General features: G+C 56.9%; 1 protein-coding gene across 1 annotated transcript in view; it reads left to right on the forward strand.

Moving 5' to 3' along the window:
• The first annotated feature begins 623 nt into the window (after nt 1-623).
• CEP131 (centrosomal protein 131) overlaps nt 624-14,581 on the forward strand; it is a 28,762-nt gene continuing 14,804 nt past the window's right edge. The window contains exons 1-13 of the mRNA XM_023729127.1: nt 624-800; nt 6,985-7,079; nt 7,483-7,597; nt 7,884-8,011; nt 9,578-9,691; nt 10,335-10,493; nt 11,146-11,263; nt 11,626-11,742; nt 11,843-11,993; nt 12,671-12,765; nt 13,220-13,390; nt 13,779-13,943; nt 14,293-14,418. Of these exons, the coding sequence (XP_023584895.1) occupies nt 624-800; nt 6,985-7,079; nt 7,483-7,597; nt 7,884-8,011; nt 9,578-9,691; nt 10,335-10,493; nt 11,146-11,263; nt 11,626-11,742; nt 11,843-11,993; nt 12,671-12,765; nt 13,220-13,390; nt 13,779-13,943; nt 14,293-14,418 (1,731 nt within the window). The remainder of the gene's footprint in view (nt 801-6,984; nt 7,080-7,482; nt 7,598-7,883; nt 8,012-9,577; nt 9,692-10,334; nt 10,494-11,145; nt 11,264-11,625; nt 11,743-11,842; nt 11,994-12,670; nt 12,766-13,219; nt 13,391-13,778; nt 13,944-14,292; nt 14,419-14,581) is intronic.

The raw sequence follows: 14,581 nt of genomic DNA on the forward strand, positions 1-14,581 counted from the left end.
GGCAGTGAGCGGGACTATAGAGACGGGGGCTCTGTGGCCAGGTGAGCTGGAGGACCCTGTGGACGGCAGTGAGTGGGCAGGGCTATAGGGATGGGGACTCTGTGGCCAGTGAGCTGGGGGACCTTGTGGACGGCAGTGAGCGGGGCTGTAGGGACGGGGGCCCTGTGGCCAGTGAGCTGGTTGCTTGATGCAGAACTTCTTGGACTGGGTCCAGTTAGAACTACTCACGCCTGTCGGGGCTCCCTGCATGCTGGCCTCATGTCCCCTTGTCTGAACCTCGTCACACCCTGGGAGAGGCCATCTGTGGTCCTTATGTCACAGGTGAAGGTGAGGCTCAGACAGGGAGGAGCTCTGGGAGTCACATGCGGCACATGGCAGCGCCAGGCAGGACCCTCCAGGGAGGCGCCCCCGCCTCATAGCTTGAACCCTTGTGCTCTCCCTTGCGCTGGTGTTTTCCTGATGAGGAGACTGTCTCATGGAGAGGATGGGCTGGGTGGCGGAGTAGACCCCACTGTCCTGGCAGGGTAGCAAGTGCATAGCCCCTGCAGGGATGCTGGGCACTGTAGCTTCGGAGCCCGCCTCACTGCCTCTTTTGCTTTGCTGCCCAGGCCACCTCGCCCACGATGAAAGGCTCCCAGGCCACCAGCGGTCCCCCCCAGGGCAACCCCAACAGCATGGACCTGAGCCTGACCGGCCTGCCCCCACCCATGTCCCGGCGCCCCAACAGCGCCTCTGCCACCAAGCCCATTGCCCGCTCCATCTCCGTGACCACAGGCAGCGAGCCCAGGAGGAGAGCACTGGTGAGTGTTTCAGCCCAGGGGGCGTGTGACCCTCCCTCTGGGGTCACCATCACGGTGGCATCTGACTCTGGTACAGTTCCACACTATCCCTGCAGCCGGCCGAGGGGCAGGGATGACGCCGGCCTTACAGGTCAGGGAGACTGAGGGATGGCCTAGATTCTTCCAGCACAAGCCCGTCCCTCCTACTCCTCCACTGAATGGACACGGGGGTTGACCTGTGGGGGAGGCGATGAGCTCTTGGTGGCCTTGGAGGAACCTGGGTGGGTGGGCGGCAGTGTGGCCATGATCTGGGAGCAGAGCTGCCTGCCTAGCCCACCTCTGCGAGGGATGGGTGGGATGGAAGCCCCAGGTCACTGCCCCAGGCCAGCTGGGACAGACAGGCAGGCCGCTGCACTTCCCTGAGTTGCTGTTGCCAGGGGCCAGTCTGGGTGAGAGGGTACGTTCATGGAACAATGTGATAGACATTGCCATAGAGACTGTCCCAGTTGACACTCAGGCCCAGTGTATGACAGCCTGTGTCCTCGTACCCTAGCCAGATGTTAGCAAACACATATCTATAAACATTTCTGTATTCTTGTTGGTCTTTACTAATTGGACAAGTTAAAATAGATACCTGGTTTTACTGTTTTTGAAATGAACTTTATTTCAGAACAGTTTTAGATTTACATAATTATCGCAGAGCCAGCCCAGAGTGCCCACGCGCCCCACACCCAGTCTCCCCTATTAGCGACATCTTATGTTAGTGCGGTGCTTTGTCACAATTGGGGAGCCGATGTGGCTGCATCATTAACTAAAGGCCACACTGTATTCGGGTTTCCTCAGTTCTCCCCTCGCGTCCTCTGTCTGTCCCAGGACCCCCTTACACTTAGAGGTCACGTCTCCTCAGGCTCGTCTGGGCTGGGACGTTTCTCAGACGCTCCTTGGTTTTGATGACCGTGACGGTTTTGAGGACTCTTCAGGTGTCGTGTGGACTGTCTCTCAATTGGGATCTTACATTTTCCTCGTGGTAGACGGGGTGACGGGTCTGTGGGCGGAAGACCACAGAGGTGACACGCCTTCTCGCAGCATTACATCAAGGGTACATGACTCTCCATGTTGGTGCTGGCCTTGAGCACAGGCTGGGGCCATGTGCGCCCTGTTTCTCCACCATGACCTTGCTCCTGGGGAGGAAGGCCCCGTGCACACCCCCACTCATGCTGGGGGGTTGGGCTTCACCTTGGTGAAGGCACCTCGTTTGGAATTCTGCTGGAAGATTTTTTTTTTTTATCTATTCTCCTCGTTTATTTATTTAATCATTTATTTCTATCAGTATTGAGTCTTGGGTATTTATTTTTATTTTATGCTTTGGATTATAATCCAATGCTATGTGATTTTATTGCTCGGATTGCTCCAGCTTCAGTCACTGGGAGCCCCCATCAATGTGTGTGTGTGTTTAAAGCACTTCCTTGCTTTCTGCCACTACATGATGCTCCAGGCTCACTTTGTGGGCCCTACAATCATCCATTTCTCCAGGGATCCCTGGTTCTTTTTGGTCAGAATGATGTTTAGACACCATGATCTGGGCACTAGATGTGCTCATTGCTACTGGGGTGTCATTGCTTCTAGGCCTTCTCAGCTGACAGAACAAGAACTTACATGTGTGTATAGTAACTCGTCTGTCTGTGTATCTACAAATATTTCTATACATCACCATGTATCTACATTATGCTGAATGTGAATTCATCCTGACGTCCCCAGCTCTAATCCATGATTACATGGATCATTCTAGTTTCCCCCTCTTGCTTATCTGTAAACTCTCTCTCCAGTGAGAAACCTGGCTCCCACCATCCACCATCCAGTTACTTAATAATTTAGTTCCAGTAAATGGATGCAGTAGTATCAGAAAAGTTAACCTAGGCCCCCTTGGGAAACAGCTCTTATCAACTAGGGGACAGTGCTTATGTGCAGCTCCTTTTGCCCCAGTGGCATCGCAATCCCTCCCCCTCTGCCCCTGCTCAGATCCGCCAGCCCACTGGGCCTGCTGACCGCTGCCCTTGCCCTTCCCTCCTCCTTCCCTGCCCGTGCATTCCTCAGTCCCTCATTCACCCGACTTTGCTCTTTTTTTCTAGCACTTACACCGTCTAACATACCCTGTAATTTGCTGGTTTATTGTGTTCTTTTTACTTCTCTGCCTCCTGGACAGAACGAAGGCCCCCAAGGGCAGGACGGTTGTCTTGCTCACTGCTGCACCCTGCCCTCCAGCACATAGCAGCTTTTCAGTCTGTGCAGTGACTGGGTGGGTACAGATATTACTAATTTTTATGTAGCTGTATTTATCCATTTTTTTCTATTACGTCTTCAGGCTTTTGTGTTAACACCTAAAAAGTTTATCACTGTGAAATGATGATAAGAGAATTCTCAGGTTTCTTGTACTAGTCTTGTGCTTTCATTTTTCATGACAATCTTTCGTTCATCTGGAACTGGTTTTGGAGAAGGTGCTGTTCCTGTGGCTTATGGTCATAGTGTGCACAGTTTTGCTTTGAAACGTGTCAGGCCTGGAGAAAAGCTGTAAGAATCGTACAGTGAGCACCTGCATGCCTCACCGGCCTCCCGAGGGTGAGCTCTGCCACATGTGCTTGGTCCTGTTTCTTTTATGTGTTATGTGAAGCACGTTGAGACGTGGTTGGAAATCTCATGAGACTTTATCAATAAGTACGTCAGCATGTGTCCCCTAAGGGCAAGGGTATCTTCCTGTTTGCATCAACATATCACCCTAAAAAAACCATGATTCTGACTCATAGTGACTCTATAGGATAGGGTTTCTAAGGAGGATTCAAACTGCCGACCTATTGGTTTGCAGCCGAGCTCTTAACCCCTGCGCCACCAGGGCTCCTGATATCACCCTGGGGCCTTTAACATGCTGTTCGCTAAGTGGTGTTCATGTTTAGGTGTCGTCTGTTGTCCCGCTCACCTTCTTTTGTTGTTTTAAGTTCAGGATCCAGCCTAGGACCACCACTTCTCTAGGTGCCACGTGTCCTTCGGCCCCTTCACAAACTATCGTCCCAGGCTCTTTTTTTCTCCAGATCTCCCATGACATTGACACTTGCGAAGAGTCCAGGACAGTGACAGCAGAACCTATGAGAGCCGGAACTCAACGGGACTGCCTTGTTTTTCCAGATCTTGCAAGTTTTCCACCTTTGACAGGGTGCAGTCTTACCACTTTTCTGTCACTCGTTTTAGTGACAAATCTGAGTTTTCCTTCTCTGACAGGTTCTGCCTCACACAGGTTCTGGCTTTCGCCGGTTTTACTCTGTCTTGTAGACTGTCCTAGTGTGGGTTGGTCTGGTGTCTCCATTTGGCAGAAGTCTACACAGGGGATGTCTCACCTTTCTCAGGCTGTCCTGCTGACGTCCCAGTGTATGTCCATCTGTCCCTTGTTGGTGGTGTTTGATCAGTCAGTTAAGGTCCTGGCTGCCATATAAAGTGTGTTTTTCCCGTTGTAATCTGTGGGGCGGTAGTCTGAGACTGTGTGAGTGACGTCTTCTGAGGTCTTCCCTCCAGTGGTCTTTCATCCCATCATTCCATGACATCCTTGCCTGAGTCACTATGGTGGTGGTGACAGTGATTTTCTGTTCCTGCCGTTCCAGCTACACTTGTAGGTTGGCGTCCTCTAAAGAGAGCCCTCCCTTCCCTCCGCTGTCATTTGTTTTGTTTGTCTGGCTTGGGATTTTGTGGGCTGCTTTTTTTTTCTTTCTTTTTAACCAGCTGTATTAATATGGTATATACATCCCGTAAAATTCACTCATTGTAAGTGTATGGTTGATGATGTTTAGTAAATTTGTACAATTGTGCAACCATCATCACAATCTGGTTTTAGAACATTTATATCACCCCCAAAGGCTCCTCATTCCGACAGCTACTGAGCTACTGAGCTACAGGTAAGTGGGATCATACAGTGTATGGTCTCTCGTGTCTGGTTTCTTTCACTTAGCGTAATGTTTTTGAGATTTTTCCCTGTTGTATCACATGCCAATGTTTTACTCTTTTTTATTGCTGAATAATATTTCACCGAATAGATGTTGCTTACCACATTTTGTGTATCCGCTGACAGGTTGATGGACACTTGGGTTGTTCCTACTTTTTAGCCATCATGAATAACTGGTATGAATATTCACGTACAAGTCTAACAACAACGACAACACGGGAGATACCTGGGAGTGGGATTGCTCTATTTAATGTTTTAAAAAACTGCCAAACTATTTTCCGGCGTATTCCAAAGCAGCATATAAGAATTCCAGTTTCTTCAAATCCCCACTAATACTTGTTACTGTCTTTTTGATAGTCATTCTAGTGGGCGTGCACTGGTAACTCATTGTGGTTGTGATTTGTATTTATCTGATGACCAATGATGTTGAGCATAATTTCATGTGCTTCTTGGCCATTTATATTATCTTCTTTGGAGAAATACCTATTCAAATCTTTTGCCCATTATAAAAAAATCGAGTTGTCTAATTTTTTAATCATAAGAGTTCTTTATATATTCTGGTTTCAATACTTTATCAGGTATGTTGTTTGCAAATATTAACACTTTCTGCCAATCTGTGTCTTGTCTTTTTATTTTCTTAATAGTGTCTTTTGAAGAACAAAAGTTTTAAATTTTGATGTAGTCCAATTTATCAATTTTTTCTTTTACGCCTGTGCTTTTGATAGGATATCTAAGAAATCTTTCCCTAACCCAGGGTCACAAAGATTTTCTCTCTGTTTTCTTCTAGAAGTCTTGTAGTTTAAGCTCTTACACTTAGGTCTGTCAAGCATTCTGAGTTAGTTTTTGTTATGGTGTGAGGTAGGGGTTCTGGTTCATTTGTTTGCCTGTGGACATCCAGTTGTCCCGGCACCACTGTCCCTTCTCCACTGAACTGCCTTAGCACCTCTGTTGGGAATACATAGACTGTACATGGTAACGGTTTACTTATGGACTCCATTGTGTGCCGTTGACCTGCGTGTCTATCCTTAAGCTAATACCACACTATCTTGGTTACTGTAGCTTTGTCATAAGACTTGAAATTGGCAAGTGTAAGTTTTCCAACTTTGTTCTTTTTCTAAGTTCTTCTGGCTAGTCCAGATCTTTGCATTTCCATATGAATTTTAAGATCAGCTCGTTAATTTCAACAGAACAGCCAGCTGTGCTTTGATAAGGGACGGTGTTGAATCTGTATGTCATTTGGGGGGAATCGGTCACTTGCTTTCTGTACTGAGCATTAGGTGGCTTGCTTACCATTTTCTGGAACCAGTTTCTGGTTTGTCACCTTTTCTAAAAAGTATGAGAAAGCTGTGAGCCCATCCCTAGGAAAGTGCACACACTTATGTACATGTCAGCGTCCCTCCGGTGGATCTTGCCGTGTCTCACCTGGCCTCCTCTACCCGGCCACACTGCTGCCAGGCTGGCCTTCCCTGCGAGCACTTGCTGTTTGACTGTTTCGGGAGACTGTTCAGTGATCTAGGGAGAGGGTGGTGATGGATTGCTGGGTGTCTTTGTGTGACTCTGCACATCCATCCGTGTGGACAGAAACGGAAAAGGCAGAAAACGCTGTCAGCAGTGATTATCTTTGGAGTTATGGGTGGGTTTGACTTTATTTATGTCTTTTTGTGCTTCCCAAGTTTTCAGAAAATTTCCATAAATCAGAAAACAATCAGATGTTAAAAAAATTAAAAAAACCAAACCAAACCCATTGCCGTCAAGTCGATTCCAACTCATAGTCACCCTGTAGGACAGAGTAGAACTGCCCCTTAGGGTTTCCGAGGGGCGGCTGATGAATTTGAGCTGCCGACCTTTTTGGTTAGCAGCCGTAGCTCCCTGTAGCTCTTAACCACTGTGCCACCAGGCCTCCAAGAAAATTAAAGGTGTAGTTAAAAATAATGGCTAGATAGTTTTATGTGGGGAAATTTGAATACCATCAGTGAAACCAGGGTAAAGAAAAGAGGTTCAGGAGGCGTCGAGTTGGCCAAGACATCTGCTTCTCTGGTTTTGTTTTTCGTTTTGTTTTGGTTGGGCTGTTTGTTTTCACTCAAGGGTCCGTGACCCTGGAGGACCCTTCTTCCCAGGCCCACCGCCTTCCTCCTGACCTGCTTCTCCCGGGCCTGGCCTGGGCAACGGAGAGGGTCGAACGCCTTTGCCACTTCACTGGTTATGTCCCCCTTTCTGCAGGAGGCCACAGGGCCCGGGGGCTCCCGCGCCATCAACAACCTTCGAAGATGTAATAGCAGCACACAAGTCAACCAGCCGTGGGCCGGCACCCTCAGGTAACCCTGCGCACCCTTAGTAGCCCCCAGCCTTCTCAGGTAACCCCAGACCCCCTCAGCTAGCCTTGCCCCCCTCAGGTGAGACAGACACTTTCGCCCTCAGCTTCAGAGATTGGGGCGAGGCATGTCCTCGGTCTGTGGGCAGTGGTTGGTGGGTCTGGACCCAGGCCATCCAGCTGGCCTTCTCCTGCACTCTGAGGAGTGGTGGCAGCAGGACACCCCCATTTGGAGCACATGGCCACCAGGTTATCTGTGGTCAGTGAGCCTCGGGGGGGCCCTTACCCAGACCTCCAGCCCTTGCTCCGCTGGGGGGCCTCTGCGGGGCATGGCCGTCAGAGCAGAGCTGGGAACCGGCTGTGCTGGGCTGAGCACTGTCTCTGCTTGCTGTCCTCTTTGGGCGCAGGGCGGCGGAGCCCCCTGACTTCTTGGCACTCTTTGAGAGCAGCACCGTGGGGAGAAAGAGGCTGGCCAGCCTGGGACGCACCCCGAGCGAGAAGGGGGCCACGTGGAACGTCCTGGTAAGCTCCAGAGGCCGAGCCGAGACGGCAGGTGAAGGGGGTGAGCCCTCCTCTGTTCTGCCTGCTTCCGCAACAGGCCCCCGGGGCCGGGGCGGGGGATGTCGGCAAGTTCTGTCGACACGTGTTCATGTGATGTCACCGTAACATGCAATGTCAGGAGGATTAAAGAACTTTCCAGCCCCTGGGGCCATCCCACCCACCTTGGATCTGGGTGGGCGAGGCGGGAGCAGGTGGGAAGGAGCGACCTGCCCCATCCGGCGAAATGTGGGGCCTGGTGTGTGCACAGGATGACCAGCCCCAGGAGCTTGCCCAGCCGCCTGGCACCTGGAGCTCCGGCACCCCTGACCCGCCAGCCAGTCTGCGGAGGAGGGAGTACGCTGTGACCCTGGCTCCCAGCTTCACTGCCAACAACAGGTAAGACTGCTGTCCGGGGCAGGGACTGTGTTTGCCTGGTCCGTGGCCAGCCGGGGTGTTTGGAGTGAATGAATGAATGAATGAATGAGTGGCTTTCTTTACCCAAGGAAAAGGGAGGGGGGCCCAGGTGGTGAGTCTTAGTCATCTAGTGCTGCTCTCACAGAAATACAACGAGCTGAGGGCTCTAACAAACCGAAATTTATTCTCTCACAGTTTAGGAGGCTTGAAATCCAAATTCAGAGTGCCAGCTCCAGGGGAAGGCTTTCTCTTTCTGTCTGTTCTGGGGGAAGCTCCTTGTCATCAGTCTTCCCCTGGACTAGGAGCTTCTGACTGCAGGGACCCTGGGTCCAAAGGACACATGCTGCTCTCGGTGCTTCTTTCTTGATGGCATGAGGTTCCTCTCCTCTGCTCACTTCTCTCTTTTATATCGCGAAAGAGATTGACTGAAGATATAGCCTAATTCTGTAGATGGTCTCCTGCTTCGTTAACATCATAAAGTTAAGATTTACAATACACAGAATAATTACATTAGATCACAAAATGGTGAACGACCACACAATCCTGGGAGTCATGACCTAGCCAAATTGACACACATTGTTGGGGGGACACAACTCAATCTGTGACATGGCATCTTGCACAGAGACTCAGCTGCCGTTTGAGGGTGGGTGGGCTCTGCCTGCAACTGGCCTCTGGCTTGGGGGGCTCAGATGGCAACCCCCCCAGGCCTCCCCTCACCGCTGCCAGCCTATCCCTCCAGAGGCCTGTGTCTCGCACCTCTTGTTGAAGTTTCAGGCACAGGGGAGGCTTGTGTGGGGACGTGGGTGGCTTTGGAGGCTCACGGGACGTTCTGGAACTTCCAGATCTAGCCTCTCACATCTCTGGAGGGGAGGTGGCACTTGGGGTCCTGAGCTGCTTCTGAGGCTCTGCCAGGAGGCATGCCATGGGTGGGCTTCTGTGTCAGGGCTGCATGGGGCAGAGCCTCAAGCCCGTTCACCCAGGACACCAGGGCCAAAGCGTGTCTGGCAGGGAGGGCCTGGCCCGTGGCCCGGCTGATGGGGCTGACGGCCGAGGTGGGGTCAGTGGGATCAGAGGAGCCTGCAGCGGCCAAGGAGAGGCAGAGGCAGCATAGCCACCTTGAGCCGCGAGTGCAGCTTGTCCTCCTGCTCCGGGTCTCTGGGGGCCGGGACAGGAAGGCGCGAAGTTACACTTTGCCTCTTCAAGAAAGAACACTGGGAGCTGCCTCTGAAAGGCCTGGTCTCTGAGAGGGAGTCCACACCCGTGTGCGTCAGGCCGGGCCCAGGAAGGAATCCTGCTTTTGGTCTGAGAATTTAAATTAAAATTTAATCAGAGTGACACCTGCACACAGCTGACAAGTTGACAGCACCACAAACTTGTAACAGGAAAGAGCATACCTGCCGGCCTTTCCCTCCCCGCCCCGGTCCTGCTCCATGAACAGCCATGTCAAGCTGTTTCTCCTTCGTCCACACCCGCCCAGCACCCGCCCCCGGGTGGCTCGGGGTCCGGTGCCTGCCCCTCAAAGCTGAGCTGCTGCTTGTCTCTCGTCAGGAGCAACAAGGGAGCCGTGGGCAACTGTGTCCCCACCATGGTGTACAACCACTGCCCGTCCGCGGGGAAGGCCCCCCCGCCCAAGAGCTCCAACCAGACGGCGCCCTCCCTCAAGTAAGGCCCGCCGCCACCATCCGGGGGCCTGCCCATGGCCTGGCTTCGGCCTGGGCCCAGCACGTGTGTGCGCATGGCTGTAGACGCCTGGACTGGGGCCCAGTGCACAGGACTCCTGCCCACGGTGCTGTCCCTCCCGACCAGGCTTGGGGGGGTGGTCAGTGAACTCACTGCTCGCCCCCATGCCGCACCCGTCCCCTCTGTCCTGTGCCCCGGGGCTGGCCCGACTCCAGTGCGGAGCTGAGACTGGGGTCACGGCCCAAGCGCCGGGGCTGCTGGCTAAGTCCCAGGCTGGGAGGGGACCCTCGAGTATGTCCCGTCTAGAGCCAGGGCTGCCCATGGGGCCTCCTGAGTCACAGTCCTGCTCTGGAATCCTGTAACTTTGGGGAATTCCCTGTTTTTTCAAATTTGAAGTGCTCCCTCACCCTGGGTGCCCCCAGATGGAACCTGTTGGAGCGTCAGTGGCTCTGGGCCCCCAGATCACAGCAGGAGAGCTGGCCCCGGCAGCACATGCCAAGTGCCCTCCAGCTGCTGTCCCCCTGCATGCTTCCTCTGGCTGAGAGCAGCTTGGACGCGCCCGGTGGTCCCGTGGGGGTGGTAAGATGGGGGTCAGCAAGTGTGGCCCTGTGTCCTTGTCTGTCAGCAACATCATCAAGGCAGCCACCACCGAGGGCGCCGAGGGCAACGGCTTCGGGAAGCTCGGGAAGAACGTCCCCAGCAGCAACCACGAGGCCCGGAACAACGGCGGGGGCCCTGGGAGCCTGCTTAGGAGGACGGAGGTGACGGAGGAGGAGGCTGAGAGGTGACTGTGGGCTCTGGGCAGGGAGCACGTTGGGGCTCAGAGGGCTGGAGTGCAGAGCGTGGGGGCAGGGGCGGGGCAGGGACAGGAGGAGAGGCCTCAGACCCCAAGGATAAAAGCTGAAAACCTGCTGCTGGTGAGTTGGTCTGGACTCACGGAGACCCCGCGCGTGTCAGGGCAGAGCTGTGCTCCGCAGGGTTGTCAGTGGCTGAGTTTTTGGAAGTAGTTTGCCAGCCCTTTCTTCCAAGGCACCTCTTGGTGGACTCGAGTCTCCAGTCTTTCGGTTAGCAGTTGAGTGCATTCACCATGTGCACCACCAGGGACTTCTGACTAGAAAAGCACAGAGCTGGCCCCCCCCGTCCCCAAGTGGCACCCACCGGGGGGGTTACCCACTTGTTCCCCAGCTGGTGGACATCTGGGCACGTCCAGCCTGGGCAATTCCGAGTAAAGCTGCGTGAGCACCGCGTGAGGATGGCGCTTTCCTTCCTCCTGGGGACTCCTGGGAGTGCAGGTCTCGCTCCTGGTGGCACTGGTCCTGCTGGGCTGGTGCCGTCCATGCCACGGCGTGGGCAGCGGCAGCTCCCCTCCGCGGGGCTGGGCCGTGGGGCCGCGGGAGGCACCGCGCCCGCCCGCCGCTGAGCCTGTGCTCCGGCAGGTTCATTCACCAGGTGAGCCAGGCCGCCGTCACCATCCAGCGCTGGTACCGCCACCAGGTGCAGCGGCGCCGAGCCGGAGCGGCCAGCCTGGAGCGCCTGCTGGCGTGCAAGCGAGAGGTCAGTGTGGGGGCCCAGCCCGGGCTCAGACCGGGGCCCAGGGGCACAGAAACCCAGGCTGAGCCGTACGCGGGCAGAGATGGGACAGCTGCATAGAAGCCTCATTCCCCAGAACACGGACACCCACCTGCGGGCCCAGAGTCTGCTCAGCCAGGCGGTGGTCCTTCATGGATCCCAGGAAGAGGCTCTGTGAGGTTGTTCTGGCCATGGGTCCCGCCGGGGCACTCTTGGGATCCCAGTGAGGGTCAGCCCCCTAGTGGACTCCGTAGACTGCAGGGGCCCCAGGCGTTGTCTGGAGACCCAGGTCTGGGCCCAGGGGCTCCGTCTTCGACATGTGAACCTGCTATGGCTCGCTCTTGCAGGAGCGGCAGCAGCGGCGGGCGGAAGGGGGCATCCTGGAGCTGCACCCGCAGAAGGTGGCGGCGAGGAGGAGAGCCCGAGAGGAGAAGGCGCGCCAGGCCAGGCAGGCGGCCATCCAGGTGCTGGGGGCCTACGGGTCCCCGGGGGCACCCCTGCCCGCTCCTCCCCCAGCAGTCCCCCTTCTACGCCGGGCAGCTGCTCAGAGATGCCCTCCCCCAGGAGCTACAGCAGAACCGAGCCCAGAAGTCCACTGAGGCTGAGGCCAGGCCGCTGCAGGAGCTCCGAGGGGTGGGGAGGCCCAGGCCTGCCCGGGAGCCCCCCCTGACACCCAAGACCACAGCCCCTCGCAAGCCCAAGGCCAACAACACAGGTGAGCACGGCCCACCACCTCATGCCCTGCAGGCTTCCTGCCACCCTCTGCTGCCTGGCTTGCTGCGCTTGTCACGGGCACGCTGCTGCCCAGCCTGCGCCCTGCCCTTCCCCGTCCCCACCGCCTCCGGGAGGGTTGAGGCCTCTGTGACCTGCCCCACATTCTGCACCACATCCCCCCACAGAAGAGGGGCCCCCACTCCTCAGCAGACCCCCCAGCCCCCTCCTCCTTTTCCTCATCTGCCCACTTACCCTGGAGCTGGGCGTGACCCTCAGCCACTAGTCAGCGGGGACCCTCGGAGCCAGCACCCCGACCTCATACCTGGGAGAGACCTCCTGCCGTGCCTTGCTCCTCCCCAGGGCCCATGTGTCGCCCCCTAGTAGGGGACGCTGTGTCCTCCAGGTGGCCCCCCGGGTGGGGGACGCTGTGTCCTCCATGTGGCCCCCCAGGTGTGACACTGTGTCCTCCAGGTGGCCCCCCGGGTGGGGGATGCTGTGTCCTCCAGGTGGCCCCCCAGGTATGATACTGTGTCCTCTATGTGGCCCCCCAGGTGTGACGCTGTGTCCTCCAGGTGGCCCCCCGGGTGTGACGCTGTGTCTTCCACGTGGCCCCCCGGGTGGGGGACGCTGTGTCCTCCACATGGCCCCCCAGGTGTGACGCTGTATTCTGTTGTGCAGGTCCCAGCTCCCATGCCGCAGACTCCGAGCAGCCTGGCCAGCCGACCTCCGACCCATCCCCAGAGCCCTGCTCCTTTCCAGAGGATGCCCCGCAGGTCTCGCACCCCTCCTCCCCACCTGACTTCAGTGGCAGGGTGCCCTAGAGTCCACCCCCACCCAGCCCCCCAGAGGCGGGTCACTCAGGCCAAGCAGCCACCCAGCTGGTCTGCTCTGTGCAGCGTGGCTGACCAGGCTCCCTGAGGTCACACTGAGATCCCAACAGGCCTCCCGATGCTGAGCCGGGGGCACCAGCGACCTCATCTGCAGAGGGGGAGCTGGGAGCTTGGGGTCAGGTGGTGGCCCAGGCCCACGTCCTTCCTGGAGGGGCCTCGTACGCCCTACCAGGGGGGGAAGGTCTTGTCCCTCGAGGCACAATTTGTGCAGCTGCAGAGCACGGATGTGTGGCTCCAGAGTGAGGCCCTAGGCCCTCCCAGCTCTGCTCGGCCTCATGCGCAGGGCTGCTCGGCCACTGACGGCCCGCTGGCCTCTCCCCACCTTCTCCTCCTGCAGGATGCCCACGCCCAGGACGTGGCCAGCGAGCGCCTGGAGACAGGGGGCCCCACCAAGCCTCAGGTGACTCTCAGCGAGCTGTTGGACACGCTGCGGCTGCTGGAGGCAGATCCCGAGCCACTGCCCCGGCCCCAGGCCTATGACAAGGAGAAGTACGCCTGGATCGATGAGGTGATGTCCACGGGGTGCTTGGGGAGCAGGGGCGCCCTCCCCTGTTGGTGGGGCCTTCGCAGGGCCAGGGGCCTGATGACCTGGGTGTCTCCATGCTTTCTCTGCTTGTCCCTTTTCTACCCAGCTCTCCTCCCATCCAAGGTCCCCTCCAGTTAGGACATTCAGAATGACCTCGAGGAGGGACTGGCCACCGGGATGGGGTGCTTCCTCTTGGCTAGGGACATCTGCAGGCGATGCAGGGAGGGTCTGGGCACCAGGGAGGCCCCTCCAGAGCCAGGCTGCCCCCCAACCCCGGCCCCTGGGACCCCTGAGGAGCGCCTGGAGGGACAGCCTGGGTGCAAGCTGCCCTCCCTGCCTGCGAGGCACCCTGAAGACTGGTCCCCTGCAGGCAGATGTCACCAGCTCCCTGACCGCAGACAACCTGGAGAAGCTGGGGCAGCTCAGCACACCCACTGGCCCCCACGACGACGGGACGTTGCTGTCAGAGGCCAAGCTGCACAGCATCCTGAGCTTCCTGGACGAGATGGAGCCGTCAGCGCGGGAGCGGCCGGCAGTGCGTCTCCTCATGCGTCCTGGGAGACCCCGTGCTGGGTGGGGTCGGGGAACCGAGAAGCCCACCATGTGGGCAGCGAGTCCAGCATGACCTGGCTCATCACTGTGACCACTCCCCTCACTGAACAAGAATGACCCCCGCTGGGTGGCCTTGTCACCCACTACCTCACCGCAGCCTTCCCCAGGGGATCCCCCTGGACTGGAGTCACCCCTTGCCTGTGAGGGGCAGTGGGAAGGGAGCATCAGGGGCACCTGTGAGGGGCGGGCAGGGGGGCCTCAAGCCCCAGGTGCTCCTGGCCGTCACAGGGGGGCCTAGTGGGGTGAGCCTGCCTGACATGTGGCCCCTGTAGGGGCTGATGCGGGGGGCGGAGCTGGCCAGCCTGGAGCGCGAGTCTGCGGGGACCACAGCGGTGATGCGGCTGCGGCTGGAGGTGGAGGAGAAGCGGCAGGCCGTGGCGCTGCTGCAGCGGGCGCTGGTAATGTGGGTGCTGATGGCGCGGGGGCTGATGGTGCGGGGCTGGTGGTGCGGGGGCTGCTGCAGCGGGGGCTGGCGGCGCCGGGGCTGCTACAGTGGGTGCTGGTAATGTGGGTGCTGATGGCGTGGGGCTGGTGGTGCGGGTGCTGCTGTGGCGGGGGCTG

The sequence above is a fragment of the Trichechus manatus genome, unplaced genomic scaffold, assembly GCF_000243295.1.
Source record: "Trichechus manatus latirostris isolate Lorelei unplaced genomic scaffold, TriManLat1.0 scaffold00028, whole genome shotgun sequence".
Classification (NCBI taxonomy): domain Eukaryota; kingdom Metazoa; phylum Chordata; class Mammalia; order Sirenia; family Trichechidae; genus Trichechus; species Trichechus manatus.